Genomic DNA, 19,729 nt, shown 5'->3' with positions numbered 1-19,729 from the left:
ACACACACACACACGCACACGCACGCGCACACGCGCGCGCACGTAAATACTCTCTAGGACAACAGGGAGTTTGGAACAGACACTTAATGAACCCCATAATCCTTATAAGGCAGGCAGGCAAGCAGGCAGGCGGGCAGGCAGGCAGGCAGGCAAGCAGGCAGGCAGGCAGGCAGGCAGCATAAGGTTGTCTCGGTATTGATTCCCAGGAGAAAGGTGTGAATGTGGTGATAGGTGTGTCAGAAGGAGCACCATCAGTTGACAGCTCTCTGACATGTAAACTGTTGGATGTGCAACCTCTTACCTCGCTAGCTCAGTAAGCAGCATTCTCCAATACACACACAGATCCAGATACATTTGGAACAGTCTTTGTATGTTTTCCTGTAGTATTTCTATGAAGATGTGAGATGTGATATTAGGTGGTTTATATAGAACACCAGTTCTCTCTCAGTACTTGACCTAATTACAGTCATAGAGAGAGATAGAGAGAGATACCAGTATACTGAGACTTAATGTCAGGATGTGACTGCATAGCAACACAGATGAATAGATTAGCCTTCTAGCTTAGTGCTTTAAATTGGGACCTCATTTCACAATGTGTCGTACTGTTACAATTAGTCTCACTTCCGTGATGTTTCAAACTCTACGGTGACATTTTCCATTACTAGTGTTACTGTCACAAAGCCATGTAATAAACATTTTATGAATTTAATCATAATTAGTGTATGTGTGGCTGGCTGGCTGGTTGGCTGGTTGGCTGGGTGGGTGGGTGGGTGGGTTACTGTGCTGGCTGGCTGGCTGGCTGGCTGGGTGGGTGGGTTAGTGTGTGTGTGTGTGTGTGTGTGTGTGTGTGTGTGTGTGTGTGTGTGTGTGTGTGTGTGTGTGTGTGTGTGTGTGTGTGTGTGTGTGTGTGTGTGTGTGTGTGTGTGTGTGTGTGTGTGTGTGTGTGTGTGTGTGTGTGTGTGTGTGTGTGTGTGCGTGCTAGTGTGTGTGTGTGCATGTGCATGTGTATCGATCACAGTGTGACCTTGACACACATATGCACGCACACACACACACACACATGTGATGTCCCTCTATGTTTGTGGGGACCTCAGATGAATTTCCATTCCAAATCTTATTTTCTTTAAGCCCTTACCATTAACCCTAAACCCATACATAACCCCAGAACTTAAAACAGCCTTTGTCCTCATGGGGAACCCTTTTGAAGCAGCTGGTATTTTATCAGTGGAGAAAAAGATGTCTTCCACCACCAGCTACATTTGTTTTATCACTTTACACATTTATTTTGGGATTGCACCCTGGAAACCTAACGTCCCTGATGACACGGGAGTGGAGAGGAGATTCTCATTTCATGCAAGCGCATTTTCTCCCACGTTCTTTCTCCTCTTCGCCTCTCCTCGATTACCTTTGATCTTTTTCAAAAGGAGGCGAGAGAGGACGGAGTGAGAAGCTGAGCAAATCCACGTGGATAGTGGAGTAGTCAACTTCCTCCTCTGGGGATGTACAGGTAACTGCCAAAGTAAAGGAAACACTTGAGTAAATGAGGGATACAAAGTATATTGAAAGCAGGTGCTTCCACACAGGTGTGATTCTTCAGTTAATAAATTAACATCCAATCGTGCTTCGGGTCATTTATTAAAATGCCCAGTTGCCCATTATTTTGGCTAGATGAAGAGATCTCAGTGAGTTTGAAAAAGGGGTCTCAAAGGAGCATAGGGGGTTTAAAGGGTGTGTGTGTTTTAGTCACCAGATCTCAACCCAATTAATCGCTTATAGGAGATTCTTGAATGCCTTTTCCACCACCATCAACTGATGGAATTACTCATGGAAGAATGGTATCACATCCCGACAATAGAGTTCCAGACACTGAAGCTGTTCTAGATCGTGGTGGCCCAACTGTTTCCTTTATGTTGGTGTACCCTGTATATGATATATATAAGAGTAACATGGTCCCTATCTTTTCAACTAGGCAAGTCAGTTAAGAACAAATTCTTATTTTCAATAACAGCCTAGGAACAGTGGGTTAACTGCCACGTTCAGGGGCAGAACAACAGATTTTACCTTGTCAGCTCTGGTTTGATCTTGCAACCTTTCGGTTACTCGTCCAACACTCTAACCACTAGGCTTCCTGTCGCCCCACAACTCACTCTGTGTGTTGAGTGACAGGTACAGACCGTTCCCCTGACAGACGTCTATACACAGCCAGTAATCTGTCCTCTACAGGACCACATTCTCACTGACAGGGTAATGGGTCAATGTCGTCCTAGAGGGAGACGGACGGACGGTCAAAAAGACACCGCCTGATTCTCACACAGAGACAGAGGCCCTCTCTCACTTTAGATTCCTCACAGACAGACCTACTATATGTAGAAACCATCTCTAATTACTTTTCTGCTCCTTTGACCACAGATGAGAGGTGCTCTTCTTTCTCCTCCCTCTTTCCTCCCTTCTCACACCCCCACCCTTCTCATACACCCCCACCCATCTCACACCCCACCCTTCTCATACATCCCCACCCATCTCACACCCACCCTTCTCATACACCCCACCCGTCTCACACCCCACCCTTCTCACACCCCCACCCTTCTCATACACCCCCACCCGTCTCACACCCCCAACCTTCTCATACACCCCCACCCCACCCTTCTCACACCCCACCCTTCTCAACCCCCACCCTTCTCACACCCCCACCCATCTCTCCCCCCACCCTTCTCAACCCCCAACCTTCTCACAACCCACCCTTCTCACACCCCACCCTTCTCACACCCCACCCTTCTCAACCCCCAACCTTCTCACATCCCACCCTTCTCACACCCCACCCTTCTCACACCCCACCCTTCTCACACCCCCACCCTTCTCACACCCACCCTTCTCACATCCCACCCTTCTAACATCCCAACCTTCTCACACATCCCACCCTTCTCACATCCCAACCTTCTCACACACCCCACCCTTCTCACACCCCCACCCTTCTCACACCCCACCCTTCTCACATCCCACCCTTCTCACACCCCACCCTTCTCACACCCCACCCTTCTCACACCCCCACCCTTCTCACACCCCACCCTTCTCACACCCACCCTTCTCACCCCCACCCTTCTCACACCCACCCTTCTCACATCCCAACCTTCTCACACCCCACCCTTCTCACACCCCACCCTTCTCACACCCCCACCCTTCTCACACCCCCACCCATCTCACACCCACCCTTCTCACACCCCACCCTTCTCACACCCCACCCTTCTCACACCCCCACCCTTCTCACACCCCCAACCTTCTCACACCCACCCTTATCACACCCCACCCCTCTCACACCCCACCCTTCTCACACCCCCACCCTTCTCACACCCCACCCTTCTCACACCCACCCTTCTCACGTCCCACCCTTCTCACGTCCCAACCTTCTCACGTCCCAACCTTCTCACGTCCCACCCTTCTCACACCCACCCTTCTCATACACCCCACCCGTCTCACACCCCACCCTTCTCACACCCCCACCCTTCTCATACACCCCCACCCGTCTCACACCCCCAACCTTCTCATACACCCCCACCCCACCCTTCTCACACCCCACCCTTCTCAACCCCCACCCTTCTCACACCCCCACCCATCTCTCCCCCCACCCTTCTCAACCCCCAACCTTCTCACATCCCAACCTTCTCACACCCCACCCTTCTCACACCCCACCCTTCTCAACCCCCAACCTTCTCACATCCCACCCTTCTCACACCCCACCCTTCTCACACCCCACCCTTCTCACACCCCCACCCTTCTCACACCCACCCTTCTCACATCCCACCCTTCTAACATCCCAACCTTCTCACACATCCCACCCTTCTCACATCCCAACCTTCTCACACACCCCACCCTTCTCACACCCCCACCCTTCTCACACCCCACCCTTCTCACATCCCACCCTTCTCACACCCCACCCTTCTCACACCCCACCCTTCTCACACCCCCACCCTTCTCACACCCCACCCTTCTCACACCCACCCTTCTCACACCCACCCTTCTCACACCCACCCTTCTCACATCCCAACCTTCTCACACCCCACCCTTCTCACACCCCACCCTTCTCACACCCCCACCCTTCTCACACCCCCACCCATCTCACACCCCCAACCTTCTCATACACCCCCACCCCACCCTTCTCACACCCCACCCTTCTCAACCCCCACCCTTCTCACACCCCCACCCATCTCTCCCCCCACCCTTCTCAACCCCCAACCTTCTCACATCCCACCCTTCTCACACCCCACCCTTCTCACACCCCACCCTTCTCAACCCCCAACCTTCTCACATCCCACCCTTCTCACACCCCACCCTTCTCACACCCCACCCTTCTCACACCCCCACCCTTCTCACACCCACCCTTCTCACATCCCACCCTTCTAACATCCCAACCTTCTCACACATCCCACCCTTCTCACATCCCAACCTTCTCACACACCCCACCCTTCTCACACCCCCACCCTTCTCACACCCCACCCTTCTCACACCCCACCCTTCTCACACCCCACCCTTCTCACACCCCCACCCTTCTCACACCCCCAACCTTCTCACACCCACCCTTCTCACACCCCACCCTTCTCACACCCCACCCTTCTCACACCCCCACCCTTCTCACACCCCACCCTTCTCACACCCACCCTTCTCACGTCCCACCCTTCTCACGTCCCAACCTTCTCACGTCCCAACCTTCTCACGTCCCACCCTTCTCACGTCCCACCCTTCTCACGCCCCACCCTTCTCACACCCCCACCCTTCTCACACCCCCACCCTTCTCACACCCCCACCCTTCTCACACCCACCCTTCTCACACCCCACCCTTCTCACACCCCCACCCTTCTCACACCCACCCTTCTCACACCCCACCCTTCTCACACCCCCACCCTTCTCACACCCACCCTTCTCACACCCACCCTTCTCACATCCCAACCTTCTCACATCCCACCCTTCTCACACCCCACCCTTCTCACACCCACCCTTCTCACATCCCACACTTCTCACACCCCACCCTTCTCACATCCCACCCTTCTCACACCCACCCTTCTCACACCCACCCTTCTCACATCCCACCCTTCTCACATCCCAACCTTCTCACACATCCCACCCTTCTCACACCCCCACCCTTCTCACACCCCCACCCTTCTCACACCCCCAACCTTCTCACATCCCACCCTTCTCACACCCCACCCTTCTCACACCCCACCCTTCTCACACCCCCACCCTTCTCACACCCCAGCCTTCTCACACCCCCACCCTTCTCACACCCCAGCCTTCTCACACCCCACCCTTCTCACATCCCACCCTTCTCACACCCCACCCTTCTCACACCCCACCCTTCTCACACCCCCACCCTTCTCACACCCCACCCTTCTGACACCCACCCTTCTCACACCCACCCTTCTCACATCCCACCCTTCTCACATCCCACCCTTCTCACACCCCACCCTTCTCACACCCCAACCTTCTCACATCCCAACCTTCTCAAATCCCAACCTTCTCACACCCCACCCTTCTCACACCCCACCCTTCTCACACCCCACCCTTCTCACACCCCACCCTTCTCACACCCCCACCCTTCTCACACCCACCCTTCTCACATCCCACCCTTCTAACATCCCAACCTTCTCACACATCCCACCCTTCTCACATCCCAACCTTCTCACACACCCCACCCTTCTCACACCCCCACCCTTCTCACACCCCACCCTTCTCACATCCCACCCTTCTCACACCCCACCCTTCTCACACCCCACCCTTCTCACACCCCCACCCTTCTCACACCCCACCCTTCTCACACCCACCCTTCTCACACCCACCCTTCTCACATCCCAACCTTCTCACACCCCACCCTTCTCACACCCCACCCTTCTCACACCCCCACCCTTCTCAACCCCCAACCTTCTCACATCCCACCCTTCTCACACCCCACCCTTCTCACACCCACCCTTCTCACACCCCCACCCATCTCACACCCACCCTTCTCACACCCCACCCTTCTCACACCCCACCCTTCTCACACCCCCACCCTTCTCACACCCCCACCCTTCTCACACCCACCCTTCTCACACCCCACCCTTCTCACACCCCACCCTTCTCACACCCCACCCTTCTCACATCCCACCCTTCTCACACCCCACCCTTCTCACACCCCACCCTTCTCACACCCCCACCCTTCTCACACCCCACCCTTCTCACAACCCACCCTTCTCACACCCCACCCTTCTCACACCCCACCCTTCTCACACCCCACCCTTCTCACACCCCCACCCTTCTCACACCCCACCCTTCTCACACCCACCCTTCTCACACCCACCCTTCTCACGTCCCAACCTTCTCACGTCCCAACCTTCTCACGTCCCACCCTTCTCACGTCCCACCCTTCTCACGCCCCACCCTTCTCACACCCCCACCCTTCTCACACTCCCACCCTTCTCACACCCACCCTTCTCACACCCACCCTTCTCACATCCCAACCTTCTCACATCCCACCCTTCTCACACCCCACCCTTCTCACACCCACCCTTCTCACATCCCACCCTTCTCACACCCCACCCTTCTCACATCCCACCCTTCTCACACCCACCCTTCTCACACCCACCCTTCTCACATCCCACCCTTCTCACATCCCAACCTTCTCACACATCCCACCCTTCTCACACCCCCACCCTTCTCACACCCCCACCCTTCTCACACCCCCAACCTTCTCACATCCCACCCTTCTCACACCCCACCCTTCTCACACCCCCACCCTTCTCACACCCCAGCCTTCTCACACCCCCACCCTTCTCACACCCCCACCCTTCTCACACCCCAGCCTTCTTACACCCCACCCTTCTCACATCCCACCCTTCTCACACCCCACCCTTCTCACACCCCACCCTTCTCACACCCCCACCCTTCTCACACCCCACCCTTCTCACACCCCACCCTTCTCACACCCACCCTTCTCACACCCACCCTTCTCACATCCCACCCTTCTCACATCCCACCCTTCTCACACCCCACCCTTCTCACATCCCAACCTTCTCAAATCCCAACCTTCTCACACCCCACCCTTCTCACACCCCACCCTTCTCACACCCCAACCTTCTCACATCCCACCCTTCTCACATCCCAACCTTCTCACATCCCAACCTTCTCACATCCCAACCTTCTCACATCCCAACCTTCTCACATCCCAACCTTCTCACATCCCAACCTTCTCACATCCCAACCTTCTCACACCCCACCCTTCTCACACCCCACCCTTCTCACATCCCAACCTTCTCACATCCCAACCTTCTCACATCCCAACCTTCTCACACCCCACCCTTCTCACACCCCAACCTTATCACATCCCAACCTTCTCACATCCCACCCTTCTCACACCCCCACCCTTCTCACACCCCCACCCTTCTCACACCCCCACCCTTCTCACACCCCCACCCTTCTCACACCCCCACCCATCTCTCCCCCACCCTTCCACACCCCTACCCATCTCAGACAGGGGGTTTCTTCCTGGGAAGGGAGGGGCAGGTTGTCAGGTGGCCCCCAGAGCATTGATTCCCAGCAGCATACCACCCTTCAACCCATTGCTGGCTTGCTTTTGAAGCTAAGTAGGGTTGGTTCTGGTCAGTGCCTGGATGGGAGACCAGATGCTGCTGGAAGTAGTGTTGGAGGGCCAGTAGGAGGCACCCTTTCCTATACTCTAAAAAAACATCCCAATGTAGGATTGTTAACCCTAGTGTCCTACAATAAATTCCCAATCTGGCCCGCATACCATCATGGCCACCTAATCATCCCAAGTTTACAATTGGCTCATTCATCTCCTCTCCTCTGTAACTATTCCCCAGGTCGTTGATGTAAATGAGAATGTGTTCTCAGTCAATTTACCTGGTAAAATAAGGGTTCGAAAAATTAATTAAATAAAAGATCAGGTGACCCCTGTGGGCTTTCCTTCTCAAGATGTTTTTATTTTATTTAGAAGATGCTGTTATCCAGAGCCACTTACAGGAGAAATGAGGGTAAAGTGCCAGCGACCTTTCAGTTACTGGCCCAACACTCTTAGCTGCTAGGCCACCTGCCACCCGACAGACAGACAGAAAGTAGATCAGACAAACATGGTCTCCAACTCTCCTATATTCTACCTTTCATCCCTCTACCTCCTTATCCATCACTACCCCATCCCTCTCTCTCTCAGTCCTCCTCTCTCTCTCTCAGTCCTCCTCTCTCTCTCTCAGCCCTCCTCTCTCTCTCTCAGCCCTCCCCTCTCTCTCTCAGCCCTCCTCTCTCTCTCTCTCTCTCTGTCAGCCATCCCTCCTCTCTCTCTTCTTCTCTCTCTACCAGCCCTCCTCTCTCCTCTCTCTCCTCACACACACACACACACATGCATGCACGCACGCACGCACGCACGCACGCACAAACACAGTGTCACACAGATACACCAGCAGAAGCAGTAGCACAGATTCTCACACACACACACACACACACACACACACACACACACGCACACACGCACACACGCACACACGCACACACACACACACACAACCTCTGTAATCAGTCAGGTTTCACATGATACAAGTCAGTATTCGACAGTATTTGAGGACGTGGGGAGATGACATGGAAACCGGCCACTAGGGGCAACAGAGGGCACTGACCTTCAAGTAGGTTTCAGTTTTTAAAGGGCATTGTGGACTGGGATGGCATATGGGTGTAAGCATCTGCCTCTCATTCCAAAGGTAACAAGTTCAAATCCAGCACAAAAAAAGTAGTTGTTTACATTTTTGTTTTAAGCCTATCGCAAACCTAATCCCTTACTTTAACCCTTACCTTAACCCCTTGCCTTAACCCTCTCCTTAAACCTTACCTTAACCCTTACCTTAACCCTTACCGTAACCCTTACCGTAACCCTTACCGTAACCCTTACCTTAACCCCTTACCTTAAAACCTTTTGTGGATGTTGATCCCCATTTGGGAACTTTCCCTAACACCCTCAGCTGGAATGTGGCGCATGGAACGCAAAAAATATTCTTAAAATATTTAACCTCCACACATTAACAAGTCCAATAGCTTAAATGAAAGATAAACACCTTGTTTATCTACCCAGCAAGTCAGATTTCTAAAATGTTTTACGGCGAAAACATAGCACATATTTATCTCAAACCACCACCGAAGACACAGCTAATTTGCATAGCCAAGTTGAACAAAATATGCAATCAACAAACGCAGGATTAAAAGAAAAATAAATCACTAACCTTTTGAAATCTTCATCAGATGACATTAATATAACATGTTACACAGTACATTTATGTTTTTTTCAATAATATGCTATATATATCCATAAATCTCTGTTTACAATTACGCATTGTTCAAAAAATGCTACTCAAATGTCCGGAGAAATGACGATAGCTCCGGCAGATAACGTCAGATAACAAGCAATACACATCATAAACTTTAACTAAATATGCATGTTCTACATATATATAGAAAGATACACTTCTTCTAAATGCAATCGCTGTGTTACATTTATTTTTAACGCTACAGAATTCGTTCACTAGGCTATAATATGAGTCGGCGCTCAGAAATTAGCATGATGGCTCCTCTATCTTGGAGTCCACAGAAACCCAAATTTAACACATAAATATTCCCTTACCTTTGCTGTTCTTCCATCAGAAGACCTGGAAGGAATAATACTCACCAAAAACATTGTTTAGTTGTGAAGTCTGTGTCTTTCGGTTATCAAACACGGCATATTTCGGTTGAAATGCAGCCAAAAGTCAAGTGGATGCGCACCAAAACGTCAAATTTACATATTATATGTTGACTAAACTTGTCAAACTATGTTCATAACCAAGCTTTAGCATGTTATAAAGGTGCACAACAATTCTCAGGACGAACAGAAACACATGCGTCGTTTAATTAGTCTAGGAAAAGAGAGAGCACCGGAGGAGAGCGAGCATGAATGTGACCTTTTTTTTCGCGTGACCGAAAGGTTTCGGGCTGCCAAAACTCTCGTGAGCGCGCTATTCTCACAATGAGAAGCCCCATTGAAAGCAGACATCGCGCTGAAGACATAGAAACTGTTCCCAGGTCTGTAGGCGCTTGGGAAGGGTGGGGGCGATGACGTCAAAGTTGGGCCAACTTTTATGATGACAAGAGAGAGTTTGGGAGAATGACTGCCCTGAGAGTTCTGCTTTACATACAGACATAATTTCAACGGTTTTAGAAACTTTAGAGTGTTTTCTATTCAATAATATTTTTTATATGCATATATTAGCAATTTTTGAAATATTTGTTTTCTGTTTAATATGGGCACGCAATTACTCCAAAGGGGGCAGCAGACAGCCCTATCTTTAACAGGTTTAACCCTTACCTTAACCCTTACCTTAACCCTTACCTTACCTTAACCTCTTACCTTAACCCTGACCTTAACCCTTACCTTAACCCCTTACATTAACCCTCTCCTTAACCCTTACCTTAACCCTCTCCTTAACCCTGACCTTAACCCTCTCCTTAACCCTGACCTTAACCCTTACCTTAACCCTCTCCTTAACCCTGACCTTAACTCTTACCTTAACCCTTACCTAAACCCTTACCTTAACCCTTACCGTAACCCTTACCTTAACCCCTTACCTAAACCATTCAGAGTTAAAGGGGGTGCATGGTCAATCCAACATCATGGAGCAGCACAGAGCTGCTGTGAAGGAAGTTGTGAGTTCCTGTTTATGCAGGACCTTCCGCCCCCACCTATCGCCAACTAATCATGTCAATGTGGAGCTATACCACGCCCTCCGTATTGTTACAAAATCACAGCGATACGGTACGGAGCTTCGTTTGGCCTCTGAATGCCTCCGGAGGCTCCGCAATTGCGTTACACCCTCCATATGAAGCCTTCGACCACATTTTCATATCAAGCTTAATTTGGCTTTTAATGCCTAACCTTAAGAAAGAAACCTTTTAATGCCTAACCTTAAGAATTTGGAGTTAATGCCCAAAATTAACCTTAAACACTGAAATTTGATGTTGAACAACTTTGAAAGTTGACGTTTGGAACAACTTTGAAATTTGACGTTTGAGAAATATGGCTGTACTTCTAATTCTGACATGAGACTGTGAGATCGAGTTGCTGTTCTAGGTTGCAGCTAACTTATTCATGCATGCAAATCAATCTCCTCACACAATCACATGCAGTATGAGGCACGTATATTCACAGTAAATCTATAGACATACACATACATCCAAACACACACACGCGCGCAAACAAACACACACATAAACACACAGACGTGTCTGCTTCACACTTCATGCAATGCGTGTAAATCAGTGGTGTGATGGTGCTGTGTGAGAGAGGGGGTGACATGTATGATGAAGTGTGTGTGACGGTACGTGACCGGTCGTTAAATGATGACCAGGCTTATCTAGAGCTAATTTGTGGCCAGTTAAAGGACCATTGCTGAACATTTATCCCGTCACAGCCCTGAGAACAGAGCAGAGCCGCACTGCAGCAGCTCAACATCACTCTCTCTCCACCTCTATCGTTTCCTCTCCATTTTACTTACTCCCTCTCTCTTGCCATCTTTCTACTTCTGTTTCTCTATTTCCCCTCCTTTTGCAATTGTTCCCTCTCTGTCTCTACCTCTATCGAATGTGCTCCATCCTTTTCTTCCTCCTTTTCCGTTCCCCTCTCTCTCTCTCTCTCTCTCTCTCTCTCTCTCTCTCTCTCTCTCTCTCTCTCTCTCTCTCTCTCTCTCTCTCTCTCTCTCTCTCTCTCTCTCTCTCTCTCTCTCTCTCTCTCTCTCTCTCTCTCTCTCTCTCTCTCTCTCTCTCTCTCTCATCCTCGAGAGTGAAGAGTCACCCCAATTAATTCCGCCCCTTTTTCTTTCAGCTCAGGAAAAGCAGAGGGAGGTGTGTGTATGTCTGACACATTAATAGTGTAGTGGAAATGTGTGTGTCAGGTGTGAAGCATTGCGTCAGGGGGTGTGTTGCAGTGGGGCGGGTCTACTGTGCTGTCAGTCAGTGATGTGCAATGAGCACGTGCGCCGGTCATGATTGGGGAGAGGTTGTGTGGCGGTTATCTGGCCGACGGCTGGGAGAGCTGCAAGCGCTGCAACTCTAAGATGCGGTGTCTGCCTGCTGACTGTGTGTGTGTGTGTGTGTGTGCTCTGCTGCCATCTGAATCCTATAGTGAATAATGCAGAGAGGAGCGGAGTCGATAGCAGCTGAATGAATAATGCATGGTGTTGGGTTACTAGCACTGATGTTAGCTTAGCCAGAGCTGGAGGGAACCTGTGGCTGACTCTGTCTCTGACTATCTGACTGACTGATTAAAGGACAACATGTCCCACTACCATTTCATCAAATGCTGTAAGTAACCTCTGGACATCTGTCCTCATTTTTCTGTTTCCATATCTCCTTCTCTCTCTATCTGTCTGTCATTTATGTCAGTGTGTAGCTGATGCAGTTGTGTGTGGGGGGGGTGAGAGAAAGGGAGAGCGAGACTGAAAGAGAGGAAGAGAGAGAGAGAAAGAGGCTGTGTGTGAGAGAGAGATGGGATGATGTGAGAGAGAGGCTGTGGGTGAGATACAAAGATGGATGACGTGAGAGAGAGGCTGTGCGTGTGTGAGAGAGAGAGAGAGAGATGGGGTGATGTGAGAGAGAGTGTGTGAGAGAGAGGCTGTGTGAGAGAGAGAGATGGGATGATGGGAGAGAGAGGCTGTGCGTGTGTGAGAGAGAGAGAGAGATGGGGTGATGTGAGAGAGAGTGTGTGAGAGAGAGGCTGTGTGAGAGAGAGAGAGATGGGATGATGGGAGAGAGAGGCTGTGCGTGTGTGAGAGAGAGAGAGATGGGGTGATGTGAGAGAGAGTGTGTGAGAGAGAGGCTGTGGGTGAGATACAAAGATGGATGACGTGAGAGAGAGGCTGTGCGTGTGTGAGAGAGAGAGAGAGATGGGGTGATGTGAGAGAGAGTGTGTGAGAGAGAGGCTGTGTGAGAGAGAGAGAGATGGGATGATGGGAGAGAGAGAGGTGTGCCAAATAGGTGTGTATTAGCTCATGCCAGTCTTGTGTGTATGAGAGAGCATGATGTCACTATCTCTATGTCAGTTTGTTCTGTAATGTACCTGTGTTACATTAGATACGATAGTGTCATGTATAGTAATAGTGAGCCAACATGTCTCTGATATTTCATTCTGTGTAGCCAGCGTGTGTAGTTGTGTGTTGGAGAGAGAGTGTGTCGTGCTTGCCTGTGGGTTTACATTGTAGGTGTGTGTGTGTGTGTGTGTGTGTGTGTGTGTGTGTGTGTGTGTGTGTGTGTGTGTGTGTGTGTGTGTGTGTGTGTGTGTGTGTGTGTGTGTGTGTGTGTGTGTGTGTGTGGGAGAGAGAGTGTGTCGTGCTTGCCTGTGGGTTTACATTGTGTGTGTGTGTGTGTGTGTGTGTGTGTGTGTGTGTGTGTGTGTGTGTGTGTGTGTGTGTGTGTGTGTGTGTGTGTGTGTGTGTGTGTGAGTGCGTGCGTGCGTGCGTGCGTGCGTGCGTGCGTGTGTGTGTGTGAGAGAGTGTGTGTGTGTCCTGTGGGTGGGTATGTGTGCTTGCTGCAGAGAGAGTGCTGCAGCTGTATGAAGTTGACCGGCAGGTAGCGGGAGGCTCCTGGGGGAGTAATTCAGCAGGAATCACAGACAGATAGAGAGAAAGAATAGAGAAAGAGAGGGATGGAGAGAAAGAATGAATGAGAGGAAGCAAGACAGAGGGAGAGATATTGGAGATGGCAAAAAAAGAGGGGAGGACGAGAGACAGTTAAAGAGAGGAGGACGAGAGACAGTTAAAGAGAGGAGGACGAGAGACAGTTAAAGAGGGGAAGACGAGAGACAGTTAAAGAGAGGAGGACGAGAGACAGTTAAAGAGAGGAGGACGAGAGACAGTTAAAGAGGGGAAGACGAGAGACAGTTAAAGAGAGGAGGACGAGAGACAGTTAAAGAGAGGAGGACGAGAGACAGTTAAAGAGGGGAAGACGAGAGACAGTTAAAGAGAGGAGGACGAGAGACAGTTAAAGAGAGGAGGACGAGAGACAGTTAAAGAGGGGAAGACGAGAGACAGTTAAAGAGAGGAGGACGAGAGACAGTTAAAGAGAGGAGGACGAGAGACAGTTAAAGAGGGGAGGACGAGAGACAGTTAAAGAGAGGAGGACGAGGGACAGTTAAAGAGGGGAGGACGAGAGACAGTTAAAGAGGGGAGGTTGAGGGACAGTTAAAGAGAGGAGGACGAGAGACAGTTAAAGAGAGGAGGACGAGAGACAGTTAAAGAGGGGAAGACGAGAGACAGTTAAAGAGAGGAGGACGAGAGACAGTTAAAGAGAGGAGGACGAGAGACAGTTAAAGAGGGGAGGACGAGAGACAGTTAAAGAGAGGAGGACGAGAGACAGTTAAAGAGAGGAGGACGAGAGACAGTTAAAGAGAGGAGGACGAGAGACAGTTAAAGAGGGGAGGTTGAGGGACAGTTAAAGAGAGGAGGACGAGAGACAGTTAAAGAGGGGAAGACGAGAGACAGTTAAAGAGAGGAGGACGAGAGACAGTTAAAGAGAGGAGGACGAGAGACAGTTAAAGAGGGGAAGACGAGAGACAGTTAAAGAGAGGAGGACGAGAGACAGTTAAAGAGAGGAGGACGAGAGACAGTTAAAGAGAGGAGGACGAGAGACAGTTAAAGAGGGGAAGACGAGAGACAGTTAAAGAGAGGAGGACGAGAGACAGTTAAAGAGAGGAGGACGAGAGACAGTTAAAGAGGGGAAGACGAGAGACAGTTAAAGAGAGGAGGACGAGAGACAGTTAAAGAGAGGAGGACGAGAGACAGTTAAAGAGAGGAGGACGAGAGACAGTTAAAGAGAGGAGGACGAGAGACAGTTAAAGAGAGGAAGACGAGAGACAGTTAAAGAGGGGAAGACGAGAGACAGTTAAAGAGAGGAGGACGAGAGACAGTTAAAGAGAGGAGGACGAGAGACAGTTAAAGAGGGGAAGACGAGAGACAGTTAAAGAGAGGAGGACGAGAGACAGTTAAAGAGGGGAGGACAAGAGACAGTTAAAGAGGGGAGGACGAGAGAAAGTTAAAGAGAGGAGGATGAGAGACAGTTAAAGAGAGGAGGACGAGAGACAGTTAAAGAGAAGAGGCCGAGAGACAGTTAAAGAGAGGAGGACGAGAGACAGTTAAAGAGAGGAGGACGAGAGACAGTTAAAGAGAGGGATGGAGAGAGAGAGGGGTGGAAAGAGAGGGATGGAGAAAGAGAGGGATGGAGAGAGAGGGATGGAGAGAGAGGGATGGAGAGAGAGGGATAGAGAGAGAGGGATGGAGAGAGAGAGGGATGGAGAGAGAGGGATGGAGAGAGATGGATTGAGAGAGAGGGATGGATAGAGAGAGATGGATGGAGAGAGAGTGGGATGGAGAGAGAGGGATGGAGAGAGAGAGGGATGGAGAGAGAGGGATGGAGAGAGAGAGAGGGATAGAGAGTGATGGAGAGAGAGGGATGGAGAGAGAGGGAAATAGAGAGAGGGATGGAGAGAGATAGGGATGAAGAGAGAGAGGGATGGAGAGAGAGGGATGGAGAGAGAGAGGGGGATGGAGAGAGGGGGATGGAGAGAGAGGGATGGAGAAAGAGAGGGATGGAGACAGAGGGATGGAGAGAGAGAGGGATGGAGAGAGAGGGGGATGGAGAGAGAGGGATGGAGAAAGAGAGGGATGGAGACAGAGGGATGGAGAGAGAGAGGGATGGAGAGTGAGAGGGATGGAGAGAGGAAGCCGGGGATGAAGGGAGGGATGGAGAGAGAGAGGGATGGAGAGAGAGAGGGATGGAGAGAGAGGGATGGAGAGAGAGGGATGGAGAGAGAGAGAGGGATGGAGAGAGAGGGATGGAGAAAGAGAGGGATGGAGAGAGAGGGATGGAGAGAGAGAGGGATGGAGAGAGAGGGATGGAGAGAGAGGGATGAGAGAGAGAGGGATGGAGAGAGAGGGATGAAGAAAGATATGGATGGAGAGGGAGAGGGATGGAGAGAGAGGGATGGAGAGAGAGAGGGATGTAGAGAGAGAGGGATGGAGAGAGAGGGATGGAGAGAGAGGGATGGAGAGAGAGAGGGATGAAGAGAGAGGGATAGAGAGAGAGGGATGGAGAGAGAGAGGGATGGAGAGAGAGAGGGATGGAGAGAGAGAGGGATGGAGAGAGAGGGGGATGGAGAGAGAGGGATGGAGAGAGAGGGATGGAGAGAGAGGGATGGAGAGAGAGGGATGGAGAGAGAGTGATAGAGAGAGAGGGAAGGAGAGAGAGATGGATGGAGAGAGAGGGATGGAGAAAGAGAGGGATGGAGAGAGAGGGGTGGAGAGAGAGGGAAATAGAGAGAGGGATGGAGAGAGAGAGGGATGGAGAGAGGAAGCCGGGGATGAAGAGAGGGATGGAGAGAGAGAGGGATGTAGAGAGAGAGGGATGGAGAGAGAGGGATGGAGAGAGAGGGATGGAGAGAGAGAGGGATGAAGAGAGAGGGATAGAGAGAGAGGGATGGAGAGAGAGAGGGATGGAGAGAGAGAGGGATGGAGAGAGAGAGGGATGGAGAGAGAGGGGGATGGAGAGAGAGGGATGGAGAGAGAGGGATGGAGAGAGAGGGATGGAGAGAGAGGGATGGAGAGAGAGTGATAGAGAGAGAGGGAAGGAGAGAGAGAGGGATGGAGAGAGAGGGATGGAGAAAGAGAGGGATGGAGAGAGAGGGGTGGAGAGAGAGGGAAATAGAGAGAGGGATGGAGAGAGAGAGGGATGGAGAGAGAGAGGGATGGAGAGAGAGGGATGGAGAAAGAGAGGGATGGAGAGAGAGAGGGGTGGAGAGAGAGGGAAATAGAGAGAGGGATGGAGAGAGAGAGGGATGGAGAGAGGAAGCCGGGGATGAAGAGAGGGATGGAGAGAGGAAGCCGGGGATGAAGGGAGGGAAATACAGAGACAATACGATATATCTGGAATGGATACATCAGTAGAAGAAAACGGCTCTCAGGGAGGATGAGCAGTGAATCATTTCTCTATCCTTTTTTTCTGCTCTTTCTTTCCCCTGGTTTCTCCCTCAATTATTTTCTCAAACGCTGAAAATGGTTATTTATCATGTTTGTGTGTGCGTGCATCTTCTCACATTTGAAGTGTACTGAAGCAGATCGGGACACAGGAGGGGGCTTATAGGTCAGCGGAACATCCCTGCCTCAACCCATCCTTACAGAACTGTGTATGCCTGCGTGCAAACATGTATATATGAGTGTGTGTCGATGTACACTGAGTATACAAAACATTATTTCTATGACAAACTGACCAGGTGTATCCAGGTGAAAGATATGATCCCTTTTTGATGTCTCTTGTTAAATCCACTTCAGTCAGTGTAGATGAAGGGAAGGATGATTTTTAAGCCTTGAGACATTTGTGACATGCATTGTATATGTGTGCCATTCAGAGGGGGAATGGGCAGTAGGTGCCAGCCGCACCAGTTTTTCACCGCCAACAATTTTTCACGATCAACACTTTCCCACGTGCATCAAGAATGTTCCACCACCCAAAGGCAATCCAGCCAACATTTATTAGCATTGGAACAAACTCTTGGAAGCATTGGATTAAACATGGGTCAATATCCCTGTGAAACGCTTGTAGACACCTTGTAGAGTCCATGGCCTGACGAATTGAGGCTGTTCTGAGGGCAAGTCAATATTAGGAAGTTGTTCTTAATCGTTTGTTATACTCATTACATACAGTTGAAGTCGAAAGTTTACATACACCTTAGTCAAATACATTTAAACTCAGTTTTTCACAATTCCGGACATTTAATCCTAGTAAAAATACTCTGTCTTAGGTCAGTTAGCTTCTAACTTCCGGCGCCGACAGAGATGGCCGCCTCGCTTCACGTTCCTAGGAAACTATGCAGTTTTTTGTTTTTTACGTGTTATTTCTTACATTAGTACCCCAGGTCATCTTAGGTTTCATTACATACAGTCGAGAAGAACTACTGTATATAAGATCAGCGTCAACTCACCATCAGTACGACCAAGAATATGTTTTTCGCGACGCGGATCCTGTGTTCTGCCTTACAAACAGGACAACGGAATGGATCGCATGCAGCGACCCAAAAAAACGACTCCGAAAAAGAGGGAAAACGAGGCGGCCTTCTGGTCAGACTCCGGAGATGGGCACACCGTGGACCACTCCCTAGCATTCTTCTTGCCAATGTCCAGTCTCTTGACAACAAGGTTGATGAAATCCGAGCAAGGGTAGCATTCCAGAGGGACATCAGAGACTGTAACGTTCTGTGCTTCACGGAAACATGGCTCACTGGAGAGACGCTATCCGAAGCGGTGCAGCCAACGGGTTTCTCCACGCATCGCGCCGACAGAAACAAACACCTTTCTGGTAAGAAGAGAGGTGGGGGCGTATGCCTTATGGCTAACGAGGCATGGTGCGATGAAAGAAACATACAGGAACTCAAATCCTTCTGTTCACCTGATTTAGAATTCCTCACAATCAAATGTAGACCGCATTATCTACCAAGAGAATTCTCTTCGATTATAATCACAGCCGTATATATCCCCCCCCCAAGCAGACACATCGATGACTCTGAACGAACTTTATTTAACTCTTTGCAAACAACATTTTATCAGCATATCGATTGCGCAACCAGGGGTGGAAAAACCTTGGATCACTGTTACTCTAACTTCCACGATGCATATAAGGCCCTGCCCCGCCCCCTTTCGGAAAAGCTGACCACGACTCCATTTTGCTGATACCTGCCTACAGACAGAAACTAAAACTAGAGGCTCCCACGCTGAGGTCTGTCCAACGCTGGTCCTACCAAGCTGACTCCACACTCCAAGACTGCTTCCATCACGTGGACTGGGACATGTTTCGTATTGCGTCAGATAACAACATTGACGAATACGCTGATTCGGTGTGCGAGTTCATTAGAACGTGCGTTGAAGATGTCATTCCCATAGCAACGATTAAAACATTCCCTAACCAGAAACAGTGGATTGATGGCAGCATTCGCGTGAAACTGAAAGCGCGAACCACTGCTTTTAATCAGGGCAAGGTGTCTGGTAACATGACTGAATACAAACAGTGCAGCTATTCCCTCCGCAAGGCTATCAAACAAGCTAAGCATCAGTACAGAGACAAAGTAGAATCTCAATTCAACGGCTCAGACACAAGAGGCATGTGGCAGGGTCTACAGTCAATCACGGACTACAAGAAGAAATCCAGCCCAGTCACGGACCAGGATGTCTTGCTCCCAGGCAGACTAAATAACTTTTTTGCCTGCTTTGAGGACAATACAGTGCCACTGACACGGCCTGCAACGGAAACATGCGGTCTCTCCTTCACTGCAGTCGAGGTGAGTAAAACATTTAAACGTGTTAACCCTCGCAAGGCTGCAGGACCAGACGGCATCCCCAGCCGCGCCCTCAGAGCATGCGCTGACCAGCTGGCTGGTGTGTTTACGGACATATTCAATCAATCCCTATACCAGTCTGCTGTTCCCACATGCTTCAAGAGGGCCACCATTGTTCCTGTTCCCAAGAAAGCTAAGGTAACTGAGCTAAACGACTACCGCCCCGTAGCACTCACTTCCGTCATCATGAAGTGCTTTGAGAGACTAGTCAAGGACCATATCACCTCCACCCTACCTGACACCCTAGACCCGCTCCAATTTGCTTACCGCCCAAATTACACTGCCCTAACCCATCTGGAC

The 19,729-nt window shown here is 50.3% G+C and overlaps 2 protein-coding genes across 2 annotated transcripts in view; both read left to right on the top strand.

The window, feature by feature from the left end:
* Positions 1-19,729, top strand: part of LOC135519092 (unconventional myosin-XVI-like) — a 290,319-nt gene that overhangs the window by 7,961 nt on the left and 262,629 nt on the right.
* LOC135519485 (uncharacterized) lies at positions 2,410-3,807 on the top strand. Its single transcript, XM_064944716.1, has one exon. The coding sequence runs from the start codon at positions 2,410-2,412 to the stop codon at positions 3,805-3,807; it is 1,398 nt and encodes a 465-aa protein (XP_064800788.1).

This window comes from Oncorhynchus masou, chromosome 29, assembly GCF_036934945.1.
Source record: "Oncorhynchus masou masou isolate Uvic2021 chromosome 29, UVic_Omas_1.1, whole genome shotgun sequence".
NCBI classification, from domain to species: Eukaryota; Metazoa; Chordata; class Actinopteri; order Salmoniformes; family Salmonidae; genus Oncorhynchus; species Oncorhynchus masou.
Note: the sequence above shows the minus strand (reverse complement) of the source record. Positions and strands in the feature narration are given on the sequence as shown.

Bases quoted from the DNA above. Each gene is read 5' to 3' on its own strand.
- LOC135519485 (XM_064944716.1), top strand. From the start codon at position 2,410: ATGAGAGGTGCTCTTCTTTCTCCTCCCTCTTTCCTCCCTTCTCACACC.